Source organism: Mastigoproctus giganteus, chromosome 8 (genome assembly GCF_048544385.1).
Source record: "Mastigoproctus giganteus isolate SK-2022 chromosome 8, ASM4854438v1, whole genome shotgun sequence".
In the NCBI taxonomy this organism is placed as follows: domain Eukaryota; kingdom Metazoa; phylum Arthropoda; class Arachnida; order Uropygi; family Thelyphonidae; genus Mastigoproctus; species Mastigoproctus giganteus.
This window is the reverse complement of record NC_143582.1, coordinates 137,608,186-137,634,254: the sequence shown is the minus strand read 5'-3', so window position 1 is coordinate 137,634,254 and position 26,069 is coordinate 137,608,186. Positions and strand designations below refer to the sequence as shown.

The 26,069-nt window shown below is 38.7% G+C and overlaps 1 protein-coding gene across 1 annotated transcript in view; it reads right to left on the bottom strand.

Annotated features, from left to right (window-relative positions):
* The window catches only part of LOC150081845 (carbonic anhydrase 2-like), a 69,114-nt gene extending 54,554 nt beyond the window's left edge, over positions 1–14,560 (bottom strand). The window contains exons 1-2 of the mRNA XM_090380342.1: positions 14,533–14,560; positions 2,423–2,577 (exon numbers count right to left, since the gene is read on the bottom strand). Of these exons, the coding sequence (XP_090236468.1) occupies positions 2,423–2,577; positions 14,533–14,560 (183 nt within the window). The remainder of the gene's footprint in view (positions 1–2,422; positions 2,578–14,532) is intronic.
* Positions 14,561–26,069: the final 11,509 nt, after the last annotated feature.

Here is a 26,069-nt window from a genome sequence, read left to right as displayed (position 1 = left end):
ATTTACTGAGCATTCTGGGATTTCTTCATCATGTACTGAGGTTCCTCCACATTTCAATTGTTTATACCAGGGTACAACAACAACAACACCCGAGCAGTCTTCTCCATAAACAGCAACTATTTCTTGATGGATTGTTTCATGTGTTTTCCCTTACAGAAAGAACTGAATCACTGATCTGTATTCCACTTTATCCATTGTGACATTTCACTTCATTCAGCACCACTGCAAAGAAATAAAAAGTGAATTGTCAGATTGAAACCAAAAATTTTGTGTGGTTGCCATAGAGATTTCAAGATATCAATCAAAACAATTTTCTGTCTTTCTATCACAACTACTTCTGGGTGAATAAAAATTTTTTTAACCCCCCCCCCTCATAACTATGGGATATCACCCTTGATTTGCAAACTTTCACTTCATGTTACTGCTTTTCAGGAGTATACGATGTTCACAAATCATGAGGAGGTATTAAAAACAGAAGACCTTAAATTGATCTGAAGTAAGAAAAAGTAACATAACTGTCAACTGTAAGGCAAATGTCAATTGTACTGTAAAAAAACATAAACTTAACAAAATCAGCACAAAAATCAAAACAGTCAAGTAATCTCAGATTTCATAACTTTTAAATCTGTGCCTTTACATTTTTCTATGGCTTGAGTTTAACTTGTGCCTGTTATTACCTCCTTTCCGAGTAATACGGTATGTGGTATGTTTGTTTTTCATCAGCTCCGCTGGAACTACTTAATTGAATTAGGTCATTTGTTTCAATTTGTTTTACACAGGAAAATGAAGCTATGAATATTACATTTTTCATATTTTTTATGACTTGGGGCTTATGAAAAAAGAAAACAATGTGTGCATATCTTGATTAAATGATATGTGACATTTTGCGGCAAGCCTTATTCGCATCATTCTCAAGTCAGAAAAGCATAATGAGAACTAAAGGAAATGGGCATATCCAGTCACACATATTTAAAATGGGTTTGCTCTTCTTTCCTTTTTAATATTTTTAAGTAAACACAATAATTTTTATATCAAAATGATTGAATTAATTTCGTTTAAATTAATTAATTCACTTTGCAAAATAGCATGCAAGACTTGCAATTTCATGCATTTACTTTTCATCTATGCAGTAAGTACACAAGATCATAATCAGTGAGGGATTTAGTCATTCTCTGGCCCTGTCACACATTTGTAAGGGCCCTAAAAATAAGGCCACAAGAACCTTGGACCAACAGTAATTGTGTTCATCTGGGGGGGGGGGGGGCTTCCTGAAGCAATTGCACCTCAGTAAAATCTGGCCTTACATGTAATACTTCCACCAATTTTAAATTTTCATTCATTAATTGCTTGCTGATATCAAATAAATGGAAGCATCAGCTATCACAACATAACTACAGTAGACTTTCAAAATAACAGCACCTTCGGGGATTCAAGGTGCCATTATTTCGATTTTTCCGTTATCTAGAAAGTTTTATTTTTAATGTATTTAACGCAGAAATAATGAGGCCAAATATATGAAATAGAGAGATTAAGAATGCAGTTTTATTAACTGCACATAAAAAAACAAACATGTTGACGATCCAATGTTATCCAATATTCTGCCATTAATTCACCCCTGCTTACACCCCATTCTATTTTTTTTTATTATATCAAGTTTAGTCTGCATGGATAGCACTTTGGTATTGTCACCGTCCTTCCCACACTGGGTGGAAAAGGCCCAGGTTTCAAATTCCGTCAATGACATAATGACATGAACTTTTATAGGCTTTTTTTCACTCCGTGGCTGAGTTAGTCTGTCTCATTCTCAGGCATAGATAGCAAGGTTCCCCCCCACCCCCCCAGAAACTAGGGTTTTTCATCCAGCAAAACAGGCAAATTGAGAAGAGAACACACAATTTACAGACACAATACTACACATGGGTATATGAATTAACTGACCGTAATGTAATAGTTTGGATTATATCAAGTTTGTCACTAAGCTTTAATGTTGTTCTTCACTGTATGAGGTTTATTAACTTTAGGAGCTATAATGAGAGGATTTTAATTTAAAATAAATGTAAAACAGCGGTATAATCCATGATATCAGTACAGAATTCACTTTGAAAATGGTGAATGTATACAAATACAACAATAAAAGAAGGTTATTTTATAATCAGAGAGATCTGCACTGTATGTATACATCCGATCTCAATGTGCCATTATTTGGGGTGCTGTTATTTCACCAGTCTACTGTAATTATGTAGATTGCATTACCACAGTGAAGCATAAGGCTAAATGATTACACCCACATCTCAAAATCATAATTTTGCTTTATACCAAAATTCCTTTACAGTAAAATTTTTAGAATGCAAAAACTCCATCTTACACTGAAACTTTACATCAAAATTCCAAAGCCATTGGAAAACTGTGGGTAAATACAAACCTCAAGAGGATATGCCTTGCCATCAATAGTGTGCTCAGATCCTTGTTTGCTACTTTTTCCCCAATGAAAATGAAGTTGCTCAAATTTATAAGTTTCATCCATTCCACCATCAGATATTTTAGGATCAGGATCACTTTCATCAGGTATTAAAACAACTGAAAGAGCAAAGTTATTTTATAATCAGTAAGCCGATTTCTTTGAGTTAGTATGACATAAAATCTTAGCTACCGTAACTGTTATACAAAAGTTTTAGGGAACCATCTGTAACAATCTTGAAAACATTACTAAACTGAAGTGTGTCCATAAAATAAATTAATGGTTGATTTCATGAATAGCTTTTACAATACTAATATAATAATATAATTCATATCTTGAGAACCTTCATAATTATGAGTGGACTGAAAAGTATGCCTATTATATAATTTTTGAAGGAATAGAGATAAATACTGTTAATCTTTTTTTATTTTTTTATTTTTTTTTATGTGAACCCCAAACACGAGAGGTATTAGAACCTATAGTATTTAGTACCGTGCTTGGGTTGGAGGTTGAGAAGACAAAAGAAGATATTTGTTGACATTGGACTTAAACTTCTGTAGATTGTAATTTTCAGGAAATACGTATGAAGGAAGGTTGTTCCAGAAAATGGCAGTTGAATGAATAAATGAGGAAGATGAAAAGTTGGTTTGAAGTTCGACAGTAAATGGATGTTGGCTGGTGGCGGCACATGTTCGGACTGTTTTGAAAGAGAGATCGGGAATTATAGAAGACAATTCAGAAGAATGGTGCCCAGGAAGTATCTGTAGAAGAGGCATGCAGCAGAAACAGAATGTCTATGAGAGAGCGAGTGGAGAGACTCTGTTAGAGATGAATCATTAATTAACCTAACTGCCCTCTTCTGAATGGAATCAAGAAGCCTGAGAAAGGTTTTGGGGGTACCACCCCAGATGTGGGAACAATATTCCATGGCAGGGCAGATTTGCGATTTATACAGAGTGAGCAGCTGTTTGGCAGAAAAGTAACGCCGAGAGTGAAAGAGAAAACCAAGTTTTTTAGATGCAGATGAAGAAATACTTGTAATGCGCTTGTGCCATGAGAGATTAGAAGTCAGGGTAATCCCCAAAAGAGATATATCATTTTGCTTAGAAATCGGAGTGTCACTAAAGATAAGCATAGGAGCAGAAGAATCCTTTTTTGCGAGATATAAGACAAGACTGAGTTTTAGAAAGGTTGAAATCAACTAAGTTGTCTTTGCCCCACTGCAGAATTACCTGAAGATCGGCATTTAAGGAATTGGTAGCATATTTTCGAGAAGTTGAAGCTGATTAAGCAGGACAAGGTTTCTCAAAACGGAAAGTGGAATGCAATGTGCTATCTTCGGCAAAACTATGAATAGGATTTCCAGTGAATGGAAGAAGGTCATTAATATACAAGAGGAAAAGAGTGGGGGAAAGAACTGAACCTTGGGGGCCACCGTCATTAGTGGAGAAGTTAGAAGACAGAGAGCCATCTACCATCACCCTCAGTGAGCGATCAGAGAGAAAACTGGATAACCAATAAAAAAAACATTTGCCAAACCATAAGATGGAAGCTTGTTTAGAAGACCTTTATGCCAGATACGATCGAATGCCTTTGAGATGTCAAGCGCAACTACTTGTGTCTCACCGAACCTTTCCACTGATTTAGTCCATAAATGTGTAACATAAGCCAGAATATCACCAGTGGATCGACACTGATGGAATCCATACTGGCGATCGTTGATCAGATGGAAGGTTTCTAGGTAGTTTAAGAGTTGGCGGTTAATTGATTTTTCCATTACTTTAGAAAGAGTAGAAGTAGTTGCAATGGGATGATAACTGGATGGGAGGGATCTGTCACCCATTTTAGGAACTGGCTGGATATGAGCAAATTTCCAAGCAGAAGGAAAAACACCTTTGGAATAAGAAAGTGAAAAAAGGCGGCAAAGAATAGGAGTAAGTTCAGGAGCACAAGTTTTGAGAACAAGTGGAGAAATACCATCAGGACCTGGAGCTTTCTTAGCATCAAGATTCATCAAAATCCTTCTGATATCCTTTTGATGGAAGACCACAGGAGGCATTGAATGGAGCGTGTTGGGAATGGTGGGAGGTGTTTTACCAAGGTCATTAATACATGAGCTGGAAGAAAAATGGGATGCTAGCAGGTCAGCTTTATCCTTGGCTGAAGTGACAACAGAACCATCTGGTTTGGACAGAGGTGGGAGCAGAGATTGGCAAAAGTTGCGGCCAATAGCTTCGGCAAGAGACCAGAATGCTCGACTACCATTACAGCAAGAAGCAAGATTTCTACTCTTAGCCTGTTCAAACTAGTTTGGACTGATTAATAACTGCTTTACAATTGTTGCAAGCTTTGGTGTAGGCAGAAAATGAAACTGAAGAATTAGAAACAAGCCAATTACGATATGCAACATTCTTCTCTTGAACAGCCTTAGCACATTTATTGGAAAACCATGGTTTAGATAAAGGACGAGATTTTAAAGTGGAGTGTGGGATAAAGGATTCCATTCCTGCAAGAATAATTTCACTCACACGATCTGAACAAATATTGACATCAGAACTTTTGAAACAGTAATCCGACAAAGGAAAAGAAGAAAAGAAGTGTCGCAGGTCATCCCATTTTGCATTCTTGTAATGCCAAACAACACGAGGTTGAGAATAGCCATGAGATAAAGGTTCCATTAGAGAAGAGAATCACCAAGTTGTGATCTGAAGTGCCTAAAGGACCTCTCACTTCGACCGTGTACTTAGAAGGGTTGTTTGTGAGAAAAAGATCAAGCATATTGGCTGTATGATTAGGATTGTCCAGTATTCTTGTAGGTAAATGAACAATCTGTGCTAGGTCATTAGTATTTGCAAAAGCCTCAGCATCTCGACCTGCTGGGTCGGTGTGACTAGAAAACGGAAGCCAGCTGGAGTTGTGAACATTAAAATCACCAAGGAAAATTACTTCACTGTTAGGAAAGTTGGACTGGAGAAAGTCAAGTTGCAAAGAGAGGAAGTCAAAGAGCTCCAAGTGATTAGTGGAGTTGGGAGAACGGTAGAAACAACAGATGAATTTGACACAATGAGGTAGAGAGATTTTGAGCCAGAGAAGATCAAAGAGAGGAGATTCCAAATTGCCAAGTCTCTGACAGGGAATATCAGAATGGACATATGCACAAGTACCACCTTTGAGGCGAAAGGAATCATACAGCGAATAATTTGGGCATCTGAGATGAGCAGTAGTTGAATCAACCAATAACTGAGATTCTGTCAGAAAAAGTACATGGGGTTTGGCAGACTGCAAGTGGAAATGGACATCGTTGAGATTAGAATTTAGACCACGTATATTTGTGAAATGAATTAGGAAGTGCTTGGGAGGTTTAGATCTTTTCGCAGATAAGCTTGCTCTATTAGTTTGACAATTGATGGTGTATTCAATAGTAAGAAAAAGTGGGAGGGACATGCTGTATGAAGTAATGAAATTTTTGGATATGGCGTACACGTCGTAAGAATATACCCAGATCCTTGACATAATGTGGCCTCGACAATGCTCCCCGCATACACACTACTCGGACTCCCTCCAGTCACTATCTGGCAGAGTAGAGGTAGCAAGATTATACACTAGCTGATCCGGAAGCCTCCTAGAGAGTTACCAATAGGTTTGGTCTGGTGTACTAACTGAACTAGTGGCCGGCCTGCGAACACTGTTTTAGAGCTGTACCCTCTAAATGTTAGGAATATTGGATCTTGCCACGACATTCATCATAACCTCAAAAGTCATCAATCATACTGCATGATGGAAGAGATAGGGAAGGGTTGGCCGGAACTTAGCTCTAGAGACTAAACATGGGTTCCACCACTTCAAGCCTCCAATAAGCAAAGTGGTGGTATTTCACCGGTTGATGAGAGCCATCTACCACCTAGTACTGCCTGTTAACATAGAGGGGCGGCATTCCTCCATGTGGTGTGGGCACCACACCTCGACCCCTGCTTACATTGGTTCACACCTGGGTGGTCATCCACCATGTACTTGTGCATGGAGGTTATACCCAGGATTACTAACAGTCCCACCATCGTGAAGATGCAAGCAGAGGATTTGGCTGTCACAGACCGTCCGGACTTCGCCAAAATTGGGTCCACTTGACTTGAGTGTCACCCGAATATCAGTTCCATCAGCATTTTATACTCTCAGGTAGCAAGTACAGCTTGTCTGGCATATCTGAGAGAATGTCTGTGACAACCTCAATTTATGCCATTTACACATGTTGGAATTTATTATGCTAACTTTTTTTCTGTTGTGTTATTAGTGATAGCCATGTGCAGTTTTTGCCAATCCACTATACAGTGTGTTACATAATTAATAAAGTTTTTAATTTAACAGATTAAAGAAGCACCCTGTCTGGTAAAAGAAATCAATGAATCCCAGTTCAAATGAAAGTGTGAAAGGGCACATCAATCTATCACATTGGAAGATAAGATGGACAATGCTTGCTATTCAGAGGATGTAATCTGGTGAAAGCTGCCCTAATGTGCGTAGGGCTGTGAATATGCCTCCATCAAATATTACTACAATTATAAAGAATGCTGGTAAAATAAAACATCAATGCAAAGTGCTACCAGAGTAAGCTACACAAGCTAGTTACAGCTGAAGTAAGCTTTTAGAGAAGGGAAAAAAAAAAAAAAAAAAAAAAAAAAATGGAGCTACTGCTGACACTTTGGATCACCAATTTGAACAAAAAAAAAAAAAAAAAACACCATTCCCTTGACCCAAACTGTAATAACTGAAAAGGCTGTCAATTTGTGAATACTTAAAGAAGAGAGGAGGTATTTTTGGTTAGCAAGGGCTGATTCATGAGATTTAAAGCAAAAACCAAATACACAAGTGTGAAATTTGCCAGTAAGGCAGCAAGTGCTGATGCATTCTCTGCAGAGTTTCAGGCCATAGTAGAGGAGGGTGAATATCCTTCAGATCTCATCGTCAATGTTGATGAAACAGGCCTTTATTGGAAAAAGTTGCCCTCAAGAACCCATGAACAACATTTCCCATGAAGAAAAGTCAGCTCCGGAGTTTAAAAGTATCAAAAGATAGGCTGATACTTTTGTTGGGAGCAAATGTGCCAGACAATTTTCGATGGCGGTGTACCACTCTGAAACACCACGTGTTATGAAAGGCTTAAACAAAGCTTGTTGCCTGTGTACTGGAAGTCAAACAAGGCTTGGGTGACACAGGATATCTTCTTGGATTGGTACACCAAGATTTTTGCACTACTGTTCTCAAATTCTGCAATGACAAATTTGCCAACCAAGGCTATTTCGGACAAAGCCCCTGGACATCCTACAAATCCGGGTGAAGTCAGAATGCCTCATAAAGTTAATGTTGTCTACATGCCCCTAATACAATACAGTATCAATTTTGCAACACATGGACCAGGGGATAATAGCCACCTTTAAAGCTTATTACCTACAGTAAACACTTACAGAAATAGTAAAACTTTAGACATATTCAACATTACTATTAGAGAATATTTGCAGTCATTCGATGTCTTAAAGGGCATCAATCACATTAACACAGCCTGGCAAGAAATTACTGTCAAGTGTCTAAGTGGAGTGTGGCGTAAACTTGTCCCAGATTTCATGCATGACTTTAGAGGATTCGAGCCACAACAATAGTTGAAAACATCAGCAGGCACAAGAGGCAGGGTTAGAAGTTACAGTTGAAAATGTAACTGAGCTCTTGAAAAGTCATGCAGAGACTTTCAAATGAAGACCTTGAAGTGCTAACTGCAGAACTTAGCCAACAGCAGGAATAAGAGAAAGAAGACCTTCCTCTAAAAATTATGAAGACCAGTGATCTACAATGGATTCTTGCAAGTGAAGAGTCCCTCACTAATTAGCTCTGTGATAATGAGCACGACTGGAAGAGGAGTGCCAGATAAGATGAGTGTCATATCAGCAGAGCCCTTATTTTGAAATTCTTAAAGAAAAGAAGAAATCCAGGCAATCAGGATCTTCAAAAGCCAACTAAAACTTCAGCATTACGCCACTTCAAAGTGTTATGTATACTATATTACTGTATTCATTTATTTTTTATATGTACACATAGATTAAAAATAAAAAACTTTTTTTAATTAAAGTTTATTTCTGATCTTTAAATACTCCAGTACTGAAAACTGGTAGGTAAAATTTTTGGTACCCTGTGATTTCCCATTGACTCCATTATATAAAGAGTTCCAATGAATCTCCCCCCAAGTTAGTAGTTTTCCAACCCATCTAACACTGCCTCAATAGCATCAGCAAATATTCTGCTCTACCATGGAATATTGTTCTCACATCTGGGGCAGTGCCCCCATAAACCCCCCCCCCTTAGGCTTCAGACCCCGTTCAAAAAAAAGTGCAGTTAGGTTAATTATTGACCAATCTTTTACAAGGTCTCTCCACACTGTCTCATAGACATTCTGTTCCTGCTGCATGCCTTTTCTATAGATACTGCAATGAAAACCATTCTTTTGAATTGGCTGCTACAATCCCCTGTCTCTTCCAAGAGACAGGGGTACACATTCCACAACCTGTCTGAACACATTCCACGACCAGCCATCATCCATCTCCAAACTCACAGAACCAACTTTTCTTCTTCCTCATTTATTTCTTCAATTTTCATAAAATGAAAATTGAAGAAATTACATCTTGAAAAAGTAATTTGAATATTACATCTTGAAAAAGTAATTTGAATATTACATCTTGAAAAAGTAATTGGAATATTACATCTTGAAGAAATTACATCTTGAAATTACATCTTGTGTAATTTCTAAAATTACACAAGATGTAATTTTAGAAATGTTGGTGCCTCCATTTGTAGCAAATATAGTGCCTATTCTTTTTAATTTTTAGAATAAAAAAAATTTTTTTTTTTTTTTTTTTTTGAATTCTGCTATACACACCAGGGGTGGATTTATATAAGGCAATGCTCAGGCCACACCTTGAGTACTGTATACAGGTCTGGAGACCATTTCAGGAAGGATGTAGAGTTGCTGGAATGAGTACATAGAGAAGGGCAGCAAGATTGGTAAGGGAACAAAAAGTTGCTCTTACCAAGAAGGCTTACGTTCTGCAAATTGCAGTGTCTGGAGACTAGGCACCTGCGAGGTAATATGACTGAGGTGTACAAGGCATTGAATGGTTTGAGCAAGCTCAGTGTTGATGGGCTTCTTCCTGTGTGCACCTGAAGGGGGATAAATTCAAATTGAGGAGACAGTTGTAGAATAGATGTGCAAAAATTTGCCTTTAGACAGCAGATGATATGGCAGGTACCAAGACCACATTTTTACTTTTGCATAACCAATATTTCTGGTTTTTCTGAAATCCAAGCATAAAGTAAAGTAGAGTATCCCAACATACCTTCTGCTCTAAGGCCGGTTCCTCACAATGATACAATGCCAGTGCCAAAACCAACAGAAACTTATGGACTTGACTTTGATTCAGGATCGGAAACAGGATCTGCAGAACCCAGAATGAGTACAAATATAGACGTTTCGACCCTTGATATTGCAAAGCCATATCTAATCACTCAGGCAGAACTGAACAATTTGGTGAGAGATTTGGACCTCTCCAAAACTAAGGCTCAATTACTAGGATCATGGCTTCAGCAGTAGTAGTATCTTCTTGAAAAGGGTGTCAAGGGGTAATCTAACATAATGACCTATTACTCCATGAATGGTGCTTTGGTTTATTGTAACTATATTCAGGCAATGCTGGCCACAAGCATGTTCAACCGTTTCTGTCAAACAGGGCCCCCAAACTCAAATGGTCTTAATAATAATATCATCCTCGTTTTTCTACATTTCTATCAACAAGCCTACTACTGCTGTCTTAATGTCTAGTTACCCATGTTAACATCACTCCAAGAATGCTTGCACGAGTCGAATTGAAAATTGATAGAAGTAGAATGTATACTTAACATTAGCATATGATGCAAGAAAGCAAGCTTATGCAGCATCAGCCAAAAAAAACTCCCATTTCACCCCTCCGTTTGTTCGAAATACCTGTCCAGCTGAGCCTTAAATTTATTTATGCTATCAACTTCCACAACAAGGGATGGAAGTCTGTTCCACCAACCAACTACCCGCTGGCTAAAGGCAAATTTCCATACATCTATCCTACATCTGTCTTTCCTCAATTTGAATTTATGCCCTCTCAGGTGATTATTCTGAGCAAGAGGTGATTATTCCCTTATATAAGGCAATGGTCAGGCCACCCCTTGAGTACTGTATATAGGTCTGGAGGCCTCATTTCAAGAAGGATGTAGAGCTGCTGGAACGAGTACAGAGAAGGGTAACAAGATTAGTGAATGGAACAAAGGGTTGCTCTTACGTATATTAGTATATTAAATATACTTAGCATTAGCATATGATGCAAGAAAGCAAGCTTATGCAGCATCAGCCAAAAAAACTCCCATTTCACCCCTCCGTTTTTTCGAAATACCTGTCCAGCCTTAAATTTATTTAGGCAATCAACTTCCACAACAAGGGATGGAAGTCTGTTCCACCAACCAACTACCTGCTGGCTAAAGACAAATTTCCGTACATCTATCCTACATCTGTCTTTCCTCAATTTGAATTTATGCCCTCTCAGGTGATTATTCTGAGCAAGAGGAAGAATCCCATCGGCATTGAGCATGCTCAAACCATTCAAGGCTTTATATACCTCTTTCAGATCACCTCGCCCCGGTGCCTAGTCTCCAGACACTGTAATTTGCAAAACTTAAGACTTTCTTCATAAGAGCAACCCTTTGTTCCATTCACTAATCTTGTTGCCCTTCTCTGTACTCGTTCCAGCAGCTCTACATCCTTCTTGAAATGAGGCCTCCAGACCTATATACAGTACTCAAGGGGTGGCCTGACCATTGCCTTATATAAGGGAATAATCACCTCCTTATCCCTGCTAGAAAAATTCCTGTATATCATTGACAAGACACCATGAGCTACCCGAGCAGTCCATCTGCACTGCTCAGAAAACTTCATATCTGCCTGCACAATTACCCCCAGGTCCTTTTCATTCTCTACCACTGTCAGTGTAGTACCACAGAGTTGATACGTTGCTCTGGTGTTACTGTTTCTCGTATGTAGTACTTTACATTTGTCAATGTTAAACTTCATTTGCCACCTCTCAGCCCATCTGCTCAACCTTTCCAGATCCTGTTGCAGCAGCATAGCTTCAGTAGTGTCCTTAAAAACACTGCCAACCTTTGTTTCGTCTGCAAACTTGGACATTAAGCTTGATATACCATCATCAATATCATTTATAAATACAGAACACAACAATGGACCCAACATTGAACCCTGAGGGACTCCACTAATAACATTAGTCCACGATGAGCAGTGTTCATTGATTACCACTCTCTGTCTTCTCCCCCCTCAACCATCCCTTTATCCATAGCAGCAATTTGCCTCTAATGCCACACTGCTCCAATTTGTGCAGCAGTCTTCCATGTGCAATAGTATCAAAAGCCTTTCTAAGATCCAAATATATAATATCAAAGTTATTCCCTGCATCCAGTTCTTTTGTGACTGCATCATAGTATCCAATAAAATTGGTCAGGCAAGACTTTCCCTTAACAAAAGCATGTTGTGTCCGAGCTATAACTGAAGTCTTGTCTAGATGATCCTGCAGTGCTTCTTTAACCAGTTCCTCCATTAATTTTCTTGGAACAGAAGTTAAACTCACAGGTCTATAATTACTTGTGTAAGCCTTTGATCCTCCTTTGTGAATTGGGGTCACATTTGCACATATGGAGTTTATGGGTACCTCCCCTGAGTCCAAAGAAGCCCTCATAATTATGGCAAAAGGGTTTGCTTACTTCCTTTGCTGCCTCCTTTAATATAACTGGATAGATCCCATCCACCCAGGGTGCCTTTTTTATGTATATGCTCAACAATTTCTCCGCCACTTTCCTCTCAGTTATTACAAAATCATCTAGCTTACTGCCAGAGTTTACTTCACTTCTGGCATTCACCTTCCTGAATAACTCCTCGTGTGTGAATGTAGATGTAAAATATTGATTTAGTTTGTTAGCTATCTGAGCAGGATCATGAACAGTTGAACCATCGATATCAAGTGGACCAATCTGATTCATCCCTTTCCTTCTAGTGTTTACATAGGTAAAGAACTCTTTTCTGTTTTTCTTTGCATCCTTTGCCAAGGATTTCTCATAATCTGCCTTCACCTGCCTAATCTCCTTTGTGACTTGGTTACAGACCAGCTTATCATAGGCTTCCATGTCACCTATTAATTTATATGTATCCCATGCATTTTTTTCTCCGCCATATGTCTCATTAGTTCAACTGACATCCATTAAACCTAAACATTAAACAATATTTCTTAGTTGGTACGTAAAGCCTAGTAGCTTCCAAGATAAGTTCTTTAAATGATTCCCATTTTGAATTTGCTGTTGGTAACATCTCAGTTGGTCCCACTGTATAGAATTTAAATACTGTCTCAGACCATCGTAGTCGCCTTTACAAAAGCAAAACCCTTCCCTTTATCCCTGATGGTAGTTACCTCTTTGAGTAAATCCCACTTCAGCACACTGATCACTGCCACCTAGTGGTTCCTTTATCTGCAGATTCTTAATGCATGAAGAATCGCTACTGATAATGAGATCAAGAGTATTACTCCCTCTAGTTCCCTCCTGAACATGCTGATGTAGAAAACAATCATCCAATAAATCCACAAAAGCCCTGCTAGTGTGTGAGTGACCAACCCACAAATTCCAGTCAATATCTGGGAAATTAAAATCCCCCATTATAAGACTCTCTGATTTACTGGCCCACTCTATTTCCCTGTACAGTTTCTTATTATACCCATAACAGTCATTAGGCCTATAGCACACTCCTACTCTCAATTTTGATCTCCCAATGCTTATGTCACACCAAATTGACTCGACACTGCACTGTCCAGTGATGTCGACTGGCTTCACTTCCTTGGATTTTATGTGTTTCTTAACTAATTGCATAACCTCTCCTCCCTTCCTATCCTTTCTGTACACATTGTACTCCACAAATTCCAGTTCTGCATTCCTTATATCTGTGTGACACCACGTATTTGTTATCCCAACAATATCTGCCTTTGATGTTTTGAGCAATACCTCAAATTCATCAAATTTATTTACCAAACCCCTAGCATTGGTGTACACGCATGTATACATGCACCTGTTCATATTCTTAGCTACCCTAACAGAACCCATGTGTTTACTTGTACCATAATGACTCCCAGCAGTCTCTGAAATACCCTGCATCTTGTTTTCCAGGCTGCTGCTCATTCCAATAGAAGTAGTGCAAGAATCACTTTCACCTCTGCCAGTGGCTACTGTTAATCTATTAGTCTTTGTATCCCCCCAAGCTAGCGGTTTTCCGACCCACCTAACACTGCCTCGATAGCATCAGCAAATATTCTTGCACCCTTTCTATTTAAGTGTATCCCATCCCTGTAGAAGCAGTCTCCTGTTAACAAGTACAGACCAGGCTGAAAAAATTCTATCCCTTGAACCTTACAGCATCTTTCCAGAGCCGAATTGATCGACAAGGCTCTCATCATATACTGCCTCCTATCGTGTCTGGGCAGAATTGCAGACACTTTCAAATTCAACCCTAATTCACGGCTTTTTTTCAACAGTGACCTGTACTTGTTAAGTAAACCAGCCGGTCTCCTACTCTTAATATCATTAGTGCCAATGTGTACAACTATATCACCTTTTGTGCCCTTGAAAGATGATATCCGCTCTACAATGTCATTAACCTTTGCCCCTGGCAGACATACCCTGGTCCTGTTCCACCTATCCTTTTTACATACCATGTTCTCAGTTTCCCTGACAATAGTCACCTACAACTACTAGTTCCTGTGGGACCAGAACATTCTGCCTTGGGGGTTGCCGCAGTGTTGAGTGATGTCCAAGTGCAAGCTCTGGCATTGATGTGGGCAGCTGAGAGCTTTATGGGCCCCTCAATTTAGATCCTTCGAGTGCATCCACCCTGTCCTTCAAGCTCTCATATAAGCCCATAACAACACTGAGTTGTTGCCTGATTTCTTTACACTTCTTACATTGCACATACATAAAGACATCCCCCATGGCAATATCATGTCCCGTACCCGATTTCTCCACAAACATCAAGCAAGCAGTGCATTTTAAAAGGTTGTGATTCAGAGGGCAAATGCCCCCCTCAGTTCTCCCCTGAGCCACAGCACTCCCATTAGCTTGAGCCTTTTGCTTTGCTGCTCTGGTCTGAGTCATGATTTTGATTTAATTTCAATAAAATTTCAATTTCAGTACAAATTCAAACCCTAAACTTGTATCCCAACACAGTTATAATGCTATATATATTTTTCAGTATCGAGTATTATCTACGAGTTCCATTTATATAACTTCCGTATCAAGTTTTGTATTAATTAATTATGTTATGTTTGTAAAATCTAAGTCTTTATATGTATTTAGTTAAAAAGTACAATTTAATTGACAATGAAGTTTTACAAGATTAATAGATTTTACTGATTAATGGACAATATTATATTATATACTATACTATACTAAGCTAATGCTATCTAGTTTGGGATATAATGTATTGTATATAACAATGGCGGCAGGTTATGAACGGTAAATCTATGGACACTTAAGTATTAATTAACTTCCAAATCTCACTGTCTCAATTCAGAATAAACTAAGGATCCTGACTAGGTCTATAAGCTACTTATTGAAAATAATTTAATATAACAATTGGTCAATAAACTGCTAAATATGGCTAAAAAACTTCTCGTTCAGTGGACCTGCAACTTGTAACACATGGATTTGATACCCTCACCGATACTAAGTAATACCTACAAAATCTCTATCTAAGTTAAACTTTAAACTAAGTATCGTAACTAGGAATATAAAGCTACTCTAGAAAATAAGTTAACATGCCAATTTAAGCTAATAAAACAGAAAAAACGTCTCTATTCCAGGAGCAGTAAAAACTTCTCCTGCACAAGGCTACTCTTAGTTAAACAGGCAGATAGCAATCAGAAACAGATAGCTCTGTTAATTATTGGTAGGATACTTCATTTTCAATGTGTATTTTTTAATTTGATATTGAAAGGACATTATTTAAAAATGTAATTTTTGCACATGACTCCAGGTCCCCCCAAATTTTGGGGCTGGCCCTGTGTCCAATAATTAATGAAATTGTTACATCTGGAGCACGTCCCCGTGCAGTGGAGGCTTTTTTTTGATTCATCCAAGGTTAGTTTGAAAGCAGTTTTACTCCATAATGGAAATAAATATCCATCTATACCATTGGCCCATGCAGTTCACATGAAGGAAATGTAGAAGAACCTAAAGGTTCTTTGGCATAAAATATGCTATCAAGAATACAAATGGAATATCTGTGCTGACTTAAATGTGGTAGCTTTGCTGACTGGGTTGCAAGGTGGATACACTAAATACTGCTGCTTTTATGCGAGTGAGACAGCCAAGCAAAGGATTGCCACTACAGGGTTAAAAAAAAATTGGCCAGACTGTTCAGAAACTACACCAGGCCATAAAAATGTAACACATCTTCCTTTTGTGGATAAATCAAAAAATCTACCACCATTGCACATCAACCTAAGTTTGATAAAAATATTTGTGAAAGTGATGGACAAAAAAAGGAGAAGGATTTTCTTGTTTGAGGCAAAAGTTTCCTTGAATCAGTGAGGCCAAGATAAGAGGGAATTTTTGTTGGTCCTCAAATCAAACTGCTATTAAAAGATGAGGAATTTACTAAAAAAAAAATTTAATTTTACAGATATAAGAGCCTGGAAGGCATTCGAAAACATCTGCCAGAACTTTTTAGGTATTGAGAAATCATCAAATTACAGTGAAATTGTGGATGAGCTAATTTTAGTGTACATAGAGTTGGGATGTAACATGTCATTAAAGCTTCATTTCCTGTATTCCCATTTAGATTTTTTCCTGAAAATTTGAGAGCAGTCTTCGATGAACACGGTGAAAGGTTTCACCGAGATATTTCCCAAATGGGGAATATGTTATGTCCAAATATGTTAGCAGACTACTGTTGGAATCTTGTACAGGAGACACCGATGGATTATTATAAACGCAAAAATTACAAAATAAGTGTTTTGTTATCAGATAAACATTTTTGTAAATAGAATAAAGTTAATAGACCCATTGTTCAGTACTGTATGTAACATTTTCTTAAAATATATGAAATCTTTTTTACTATAAACTTAGTTTTTGACTTTAATCCCTTCTCCTTTAAAATTCGTGGGTGTTACAACAGTATGGTTGCCATATTTGAATTCAGCAATGTCAAATCTACAAGAATTACCCTGAATTTTAACAGGGATTGAAAAAAAATGTTTTTTTTTTTTTTTTTTTTTGCCGACCAGTGTTATATGTCAGTCACAGCATGGATTTGTTAAGGGGAGATCTTGTCTGACTAATCTGATTGGATACTATGATGCAGTGACACAGGAGTGGATGCAAAAATTAATTTTTATATCATATATACTCAGATTTCAGGAAAGCTTTTGATACTTCTGTACAAATTGAAGCAGTCTTCGTGTTACTTTTCTTCTAAACAGCTGTTCACTCTGTACAAATCAAAATCCGCCCTACAATGGAATATTGTTCTCACACACCAGGGGCAGTGCCCCCAAAACCTCTTTCAGGCTTCTAGGCAGTTAGGTTAATTAATGACTCATCTCTAACAGAGTCTCTCCACTTGCTGTCTCATAAACGTACTGTTTCTGCTGCATGCTTTTCCTACAGATACTTCCATGGGCACTGTTCTTCTGAATTTGTTTCTATAACCTCTGTTCTGTTTCGAAACAGTCCGAACACATGCCGTCACAAGCCAACATCTATTTACTGTCCAACTTCAAACTCACAGAACCAACTTTTCATCTTCCTCATTTATTCGTTCAACTGCTGTTTTCTGGAACAACTTTCCTTCATACGTATTTCCTGAAATTTACAGTCTACAAAAGTTTGTTTGTTTGTTTGTTTGGTTTTTAGGAGCATTAGCAACTAAGGCCATATTGCTCCGGGAATATGCGGTGGTCATTCCCTTGACCTTTCCGCATCCTCCGTATTTGGTGGTGACGGGCTCGAACCCCGGTCTAATCAAGAAGCGTGTGCTACGAACTGCTGCTTCTTCCCACCTGGCCACGGAGACACCATCTACAAAAGTTCAAGTCTAATGTCAACAAATATCTTCTTTTGTCTTCTCAACCTCCAACCCAAGCACGTATTAAGTACTATAGGTTCTAATACCTCTTGTTTTTGATGTTTTCATAATGATGTTAGCTTTAAAAGGTAGCCTGATGTTCAGGTTGAGTGGTCTCAATCAGCAGGTCACCTAATTAGAGCCTTTTGACTATTTTTGGTGGTCTTGCTGCATTTTCTAAACATTTCTTTATGATGAAATTATTATTAATAATAAATGTATTATCAGAAAGCTGGAGGTTTCTGTTTGTTTAAATCAGTTTGAAGTCTCTTCAGAGGGGTGGGGAGTCATCATGATCATGGCTGTCAATATGATGGGAGCATTTCAGCTCTAGTGGTGGATAGTCATGAATCAGTTTCTGCCATCCAGTTTCCAGCCCTGCCACGTGGAGGCAGGTGTGATGCCAACCAATGACCAAGCAGCTGGGAAAGGTTAGTTGTAGTATGAAAAACGAAAAAGACAGAAAGGTGACTTTCCCTTCTGTCTTTGGTGTACTCCCTTGTAGAACTAAAAGCTGCTGATTGAAACAGAAAAGGGGAAGAACTTGATATCAAACAAAAAGGCTAATATATCTTTGGAAAACACCTAGTTACTGGGCATTAGAGGTCAAAATCAGAAGTAAAATATTGAAAATCAGATAATGATTTTCAATATTTTAATAATGTTCCTAGATAATAAGTGATGGTTTATAGACCAAGATGACAGTCTATAAGGATATTCTCCCTTACCTATCTCAAAGAGTCTTTTAACTGCTCAATCCAGTACAAGGATTCCAACAAGATTAGGAACTCTGCTGTCCCCAAGATGCAAAAACCCTGTGAAGGTATTATTATCAGTGTGAGAACTTATACCATTCTGTAATTTTACAGGGCATGCCATTAATGCTTTTCAAAAACAAATGATATACTGTTAACTTTGGAAAATGACCAAGCAGACAGTATTCCTATCCATCTTGACACATTTCTGTATAAGAGCACTGCAGACCTGTCTTCAAAACAGCCATTGTGATACACATGGATTTGGTGCTGTTCTCCGAATAGCTGTGCTATCACAAGACGAACTGTGTAACATGTATGCTCATATTCTTTGTTTAATTAAACTTAATATAAGATTATAACTCAGAACAAAGAATATTATTATTAGCCATATGGTGCAAGGAAGCCTGAAGCTTATACTGCACCAGCCAAAAAAAAAATTCCTGAGAGAGAGAGAGAGAGAGAGAGAGAGAGAGAGAGAGAGAGAGAGAGAGTGAGAGTGTGAGTGAGAGTGTCAGAAGTAGAAAGGAATCACCAAGAAAGAGAAGAATGATGATATCCAGCTCAGAACTCTGGGCGTGCCAAGCCCATACAAGATGCGAGACCCTGGGGTTGTATATGCACATTTTCTGAAATCCATTGGTTTATTCCTCATTATTCAGGTTCTAAACATAAACTTCTGAAAGACCATTCATAAAAGAACAAATGACAATTTATAAATATTTGGAATGAAACCTTTTGCAAATGATTCTGATGTTTTCCTTAGGTTTTATCTATTCAAGAGCAAACAATTAGAATAACATTATAGAAAGAAAGTCTTAAAATTGACCATTTAAATGGAAAACCAGCATAAACCCCAAGGGCTTACATCTGGTGAGTATGGTCTTGGCACACCCAGGGTCCTGAGCTTGATATCATCATTCTTCTCTTTCTTGGCGATTCCTCTCTCTCTCTCTCTCTCTCTCTCTCTCTCTCTCTCTCTCTCTCTCTCAGGGTAGCTTTGAAATTTTTTTTTTGGCTGGTGCAGCATAAGCCTCAGGCTTCCTTGCACTATATGGCTAATAATAACAAGGATGCATGAAGCATGCACTTCTTTCAAGATATTAAGCTCTCAACAAGCAATCGTTCAGTAAACAAAGTTGCTAAAATTCCAGGAACTTTTAACAGTGATTGGTAAGAAATAAGAATTCATCCACAAATAGACTTCATTCACATTCAAATCCTTTTCTACTTTTATCTGAGCAACAACCTCGCTATATTGTCTCAGGAAGAACTATTCTGTAGAAGAACAAAACATTAGAAAAATAAAGTTTATATACCTTCCTCTTCATTTCCAGTGTTTCAAAATAAAATAATTACGTGTATAATGGTACAGATCAAAATTTACTGCATAGGAATTAACTTCTTGGAAATCTGAGAACAAGTCAGCCCAATAATCCAAATTGCTTCAAAAAGAACCATGTTAAATCACCATGTTAACCATGCTGAATGCACTAACAATAATCATGTGTGTGCTCGCTTGCTCTCTCTCATTCTGGACATCACTGACACTAGTAATATTAGTGATACAGTTAACTTTTCAATGCTGAGAGTGTATTTTCTTTCATTTAAAAGTTTCACTAAATAACACCAAACAAACATTTTAAAGGAACAGAAATTATTCAATATTTGTAAATAAATGTAAATATAACAATTTCTTTTACCTATACAATACTGTTTACAGTAATATAAGTTTCAAGATAACTCAATTTTATTAAACGACATAGTTACAACAACAAACAAAACTTATCTGCATTTTTATTCATGTGGAAGATTCATCATGTACAAAATTAACAGAAAATCTAGAAACACACTTCTTCCACAGCTACAAATAACTTGTCTGCTGCTATATGGTGAGTATGGGCTTGGCACACCCAGGGTCCTGAGCTAGATATCATCATTCTTCTCTTCCTTGGTGATTCCCTTCTACATTTAACTCTCTCTCTCTCTCTCTCTCTCTCTCTCTCTCTCTCTCTCTCAGGGTAACTTGGGAATTTTTTTTTTCCTAGTGCAGCATAAGCCTCAGGCTTCCTTGCACCATATGGCTATTAATAATAATAATATATTGCAAGAGTATAAATGATTTCACCATTATTATATCAGATGCTTTATTGCCACTCTAGCCCCATTATTTTCTGAGGGGGGTGAGCAGTAAAAAAATCTACATTAGTCTGAGCATGGCGGGGGGGGGGGGGGTATTAGCCACTTTAGCCTATTCCTAGGACTTTCATCATTCACTTTTATGTCCAGGTTTCTATGCTGATGTAGGTTTTTTAATGAAAACCAAGCACGAGAGGTATTGATACTTAGTACCATGCATGGGTTTCAGATTGATAAGATGAAGAAGATAATTTTTTAAATTATCCTTGAATTTCTGTACATTGTAATTTTTAGGGAATATGTATGAAGGGAAGTTGTTCCAGAAGATGGAAGTTGAAGGATTAAATGAGGAAGAAGAAAAGTTGGTTTTTTGAGTTTGAAGTCGGACAGTAAAAGGATGCTGAATGGCTGCAGCAAGCATTCAGACTGGTTTGGAAGAGAGAGCAGGAATTATAGAAGCCAACTCAGAAGAACAGTGCCCATGGAAGTATCTATAGAAAAGGATTTCAGCAGAAACAGAATGTCTATGAGATATTGTTAGAAATGAGCCATTAATTAACATAATTTCCCTCTTTTGAATGGAGTCTAGAAGCCTGAGAAAGGTTCTGGGAGCACTGCCCCAGGCCCATAACAACTCAGCATTGTTATGGGCCTATATGAGAGCTTGAAGGATAGGGTGGATGCCCTCGAAGGATTGAAAGTGAGGGCCCATCAAGCTCTCAGCTGCCCACACCAACGCCAGAGCTTGCACTTGGGCATCACGCAACACAGCGGCAACCCCCAAAGCAGAATGCGCTGGTCCCATAGGAACTAGTAGTTGTTGGTGACTATTGTCAGGGAAACGGGAAACATGCTTTGTAAAAAGGACAGGTGGAACAGGACCAGGGTATGTCTGCCAGGGGCAAAGGTTGATGACGTAGAGCGGATATCATCTTTTAAGGGCACATAAGGTGATATAGTTGTACACGTTGGCACTAATGATATTAAGAGTAGGAGACTGGCGGAATTACTTAACAAGTACAGGTCACTGTTGAAAAAAAGCCATGAATTAGGGTTGAATTTGAAAGTATCTGCAGTTCTGCCCAGACACAATAGGAGGGAGTATATGATGAGAGCCCTGTCGATCAATTCGGCCCTGGAAAGATTGTGCAAGGCTCAAGGGGTAGAATTTTTTCAGCCTGGTTTGTACTTGTTAACAGGAGAGACTGCTTCTACAGGGATGGGATACACTTAAATAAAAAGGGCGCAAGAATGTTTGCTGATGCTATTGAGGCAGTGTTAGGTGGGTCGGAAAACTGCTAGATTGGGGCGATACAAGGACTAATAGATTAACAGTAGCCACTGGCAGAGGTGAAAGTGATTCTTGCACTGCTTCTATTGGAATGAGCAGCAGCCTGGAAAATAAGATGCAGGATATTTCAGAGACTGCTGGGAGACATTAGGGTACACGTAAACACATGGGTTGTGTTAGGGTAGCTAAGAAAAAGAACAGGTGCATGTATACTTGTGTGTACACCAATACTAGGAGTTTGGTAAATAAATTTGATGAATTTGAGGTATTGCTCAAAGCATCAAAGGTGGATATTGTTGGGATATCAGAGACGTGGTGTCACACAGCTATAAGTAATGCAGAACTGGAATTTGGGGAGTACAATGTGTACAGAAAGGATAGGAAGGGAGGAGGGGTTATGCAATTAGTTAAGAAACACAAAATCCAAGGAAGTGAAGCCAGTCGACATCGATGGACAGTGCAGTGTCGAGTCAGTTTGGTGTGGCATAAGCATTGGGAGATCAAAATTGAGAGTAGGAGTGTGCTATAGGCCTAATGACTCTGATGAATATAATAAGAAACTGTACAGGGAAATAGAGTGGGCCAGTAAATCAGAGAGTCTTATAATGGGGGATTTTAATTTCCCGGATATTGACTGGAATTTGTGGGTTGGTTACTCACACACTAGCAAGGCTTTTGTGGATTTATTGGATGATTGTTTTCTAAATCAGCATTGTCCGGAGGCAACTAGAGGGAGCAATACTCTTGATTTGATTATCAGTAGTGATTCTTCATGCATTAAGAATCTGCAGATACAGGAACCACTAGGTGGCAGTGATCACAGTGTGCTGAAGTGGGATTTACTCAAGGAGGTAACTACCATCAGGGGTAAAGGGAAGGGTTATTGCTTTTGTAAAGGTGACTACGATGGTCTGAGACAGTATTTAAATTCTATACAGTGGGACCAACTGATGATGTTACCAACAGCAAACTCAAAATGGGAAGCATTCAAGGATCTTATCTTGGAAGCTACTAGGCTTTACATACCAACTAGGAAATATTATTCAAGGTTTAGGCCTAAATGGATGTCAGATGAACTAATGAGACATATGGCAGAGAAGGAAAATGCATGGGATACATGTAAATTAACATGTGACACAGAAGCCTATGATAGATATAGGTTGATCTGTAACCAAGTTACAAAGGAGGTTAGGCAGGCGAAGGCAGATTATGAGAAATCTTTGGCGAGGGATGCAAAGAAAAACAGCAAGGAGTTCTTTACTTATGTAAACTCTAGAAGGAAGGGGATGAATCAGATTGGTCCACTTGATATCGATGGTTCAACTGTTCATGATCCTCCTCAGGTAGCTAACAAACTAAATCAATATTTTGCATCTACATTCACACATGAGGAGTTATTCTGGAAGGGGAATGCCATAGATGAAGTAAACACTGGCAGTGAGCTAGATGATCTTGTAATAACTGAGAGGAAAGTGGAGGAGAAATTGTTGAAGATAAATACAAGAAAGGCACCTGAGGTGGATGGGATCTATCCAGTTATATTAAAGTAGGCAGCAAGGGAAGTAAGCAATCAGTTAGCCATAATTATGAGAGCCTTGGACTCAGGGGAGGTACCCACAGACTGGAGATGTACAAATGTAACCCCAATTCACAAAGGAGGATCAAAGGCTGACACAAATAATTATAGACCTGTGAGTTTAACTTCTGTTCCAGGAAAATTAATGGCACTGGTTAAAGAAGCACTGCAGGATCATCTTGACAAGAATTCAGTTATAGCTCAGACACAGCATGGTTTTGTTAAGGGAAGGTCTTGTCTGACCAATTTGATTGGATACTATGATGTAGTCACAAAAGAATTGGATGCAGGGAATAACTTTGATATTATATAATTGGATCTTAGAAAGGCTTTTGATACTGTTGCACAAGGAAGACTGCTGCACAAATTGGAGCAGTGTGGCATTGGTGGCAAATTGTTGCTATGGATAAAGGGATGATTGAGTGGCAGAAGATCGAGAGTGGTAATTAATGGACACTGCTCATCGTGGACTAAAATGTTATTAGTGGAGTCCCTCAGGGTTCAGTGTTGGGTCCATTGTTGTTTTCTGTATTTATAAATAATATTGATGATGGTATATCAAGCTTAATGTCCAAGTTTGCAGATGATACAAAGGTTGGCAGGGTTGTTAAGGACACTACTGACGCTATGCTGCTGCAACAGGATCTGGAAAGGTTGAGCAGACGGGCTAAGAGGTGGCAAATGAAGTTTAATATTGACAAATGTAAAGTACTACATATGGGAAACAGCAACCCCAGAGCAACGTATCAACACTGTGTGGTACTACACTGACAGTGGTAGAGAATGCAAAGGACCTGGGTGTAATTGTGCAGGCCGATACTAAGTTCTCTGAGCAGTGCAGACAGGCTGCAAGAATAGCTCATGGTGTCCTATCAATGATATACAGGAATTTTTCTAGCAGGGATAGGGAGGTGATCATCCCCTTGTATAAGGCAATGGTCAGGCCACACCTTGAGTACTGTATACAGGTTTGGAGGCCTCATTTCAAGAAGGATGTAGAGCTACTGGAACGAGTACAGAGAAGGGCAACAAGGTTAGTGAACGGAACGAAGGGTTGCTCTTACGAAGAAAGGCTTAAGTTTTGCAAATTACAGTGTCTGGAGACTAGGCACCGGCGAGGTGATCTGATAGAGGTGTACAAAGCCTTGAATGGTTTGAGCATGCTCAATGCTGATGGGATACTGCCTCTTGCTCAAAATAATCACCTGAGGGAGCATAAATTCAAAGTGAGGAAAGACAGATGTAGGATAGATGTGCGGAAATTTGCCTTTAGCCAGCGGGTAGTTCGTTGGTGGAACAGACTTCCATCCCTTGTTGTGGAAGTTGATAGCCTAAATAAATTTAAATCTCAGCTGGACAGGTATTTCGAACGAATGGAGGGGTGAAGTGGAAGGGATTTTTTTTTTTTTTTTTTTTTTAGCTGATGCTGCATAAGCTTGCTTTCTTGCATCATATTTTTTTTTTTTTTTTTGATTTGGTAGTTGTTGGCGCATCGGCTTCTGTGGCCATATTGCACCTCCCAAGGTTTTTGCAGTACTTTGATCCAAGCCCGAGGCGGGAATCGAACCCGCGACCTTTGGGTTGCCGGGCAGGTACTTTACCCACTCGGCTAGCCCGGTCGGCTCTTGCATCATATGCCTCTACTAATGCTAATGTGGGAACAATAATCAATGGTAAGGCAGATTTGAGATTTGTAGAGAGCAGCTGTTTGAAAGAAAAGTGACACAGAGAGCAAAAGAGAAAACCCATTTTTTTACTTGCAGAAGAAGCAATATTTGTGATGTGCGTATGCAAAATAAGAGTTTAGAAGTCAGGGTAATCCCTAATACAGATATGTGATCGTGTCTTTGGCTGGTTAGTTGATTTGGTGTTTAATGGCACATTGGCAACTGAGGCCATAATACGTCAAGTCAAGTGATTGTGTCTAGAATTCTGAGTGTCATCAACGATAAGCACAGAAGCAAAAGAATCCTTTCTGTGAGATATAAGACAGGACTGAGTTTTAGAACGATTCAAATAAACTAAGTTAACTTTGCCCCACTGGAGAATTACCCGGAGATCGGCATTTAAGAAATTGGTAGTGGATATTCAAGAAGTTGAAACTGATTGTGCAGGGAAGGTTTCTCAAATTGGAAGATAGAATGCAATGCGCTATCAACAGCAAAAGAATCTTTTCTTTTGCTGTTGCAGTGCAGATAGGCTGCAAGAATAGCTCATGGTGTGTTGTCAATGATATACAGGAAATTTTCTAGCAGGGATAAGGAGGTGGTTATTCCCTTGTATAAGGCAATGGTCAGGCCACACCTTGAGTACTGTATACAGGTCTGGAGGCCTCATTTATAAATTCAAATTGAGGAAAGACAGATGTAGGATAGATGTGCGGAAATTTGCCTTTAGCCAGCGTGTAGTTGGTTGGTGGAACAGACTTCCATCCCTTATTGTGGAAGTTGATAGCCTAAATAAATTTAAGGCTCAGCTGGACAGGTATTTCGAACGAACGGAGGGGTGAAATGGGAGTGAGTGGTTTTTTTTTGTTTTTTTTTTTTGGCTGATGCTGCATAAGCTTGTTCTCTTGCACCATATACCTCTACTAATGCTAATGCAAAACTATGAAT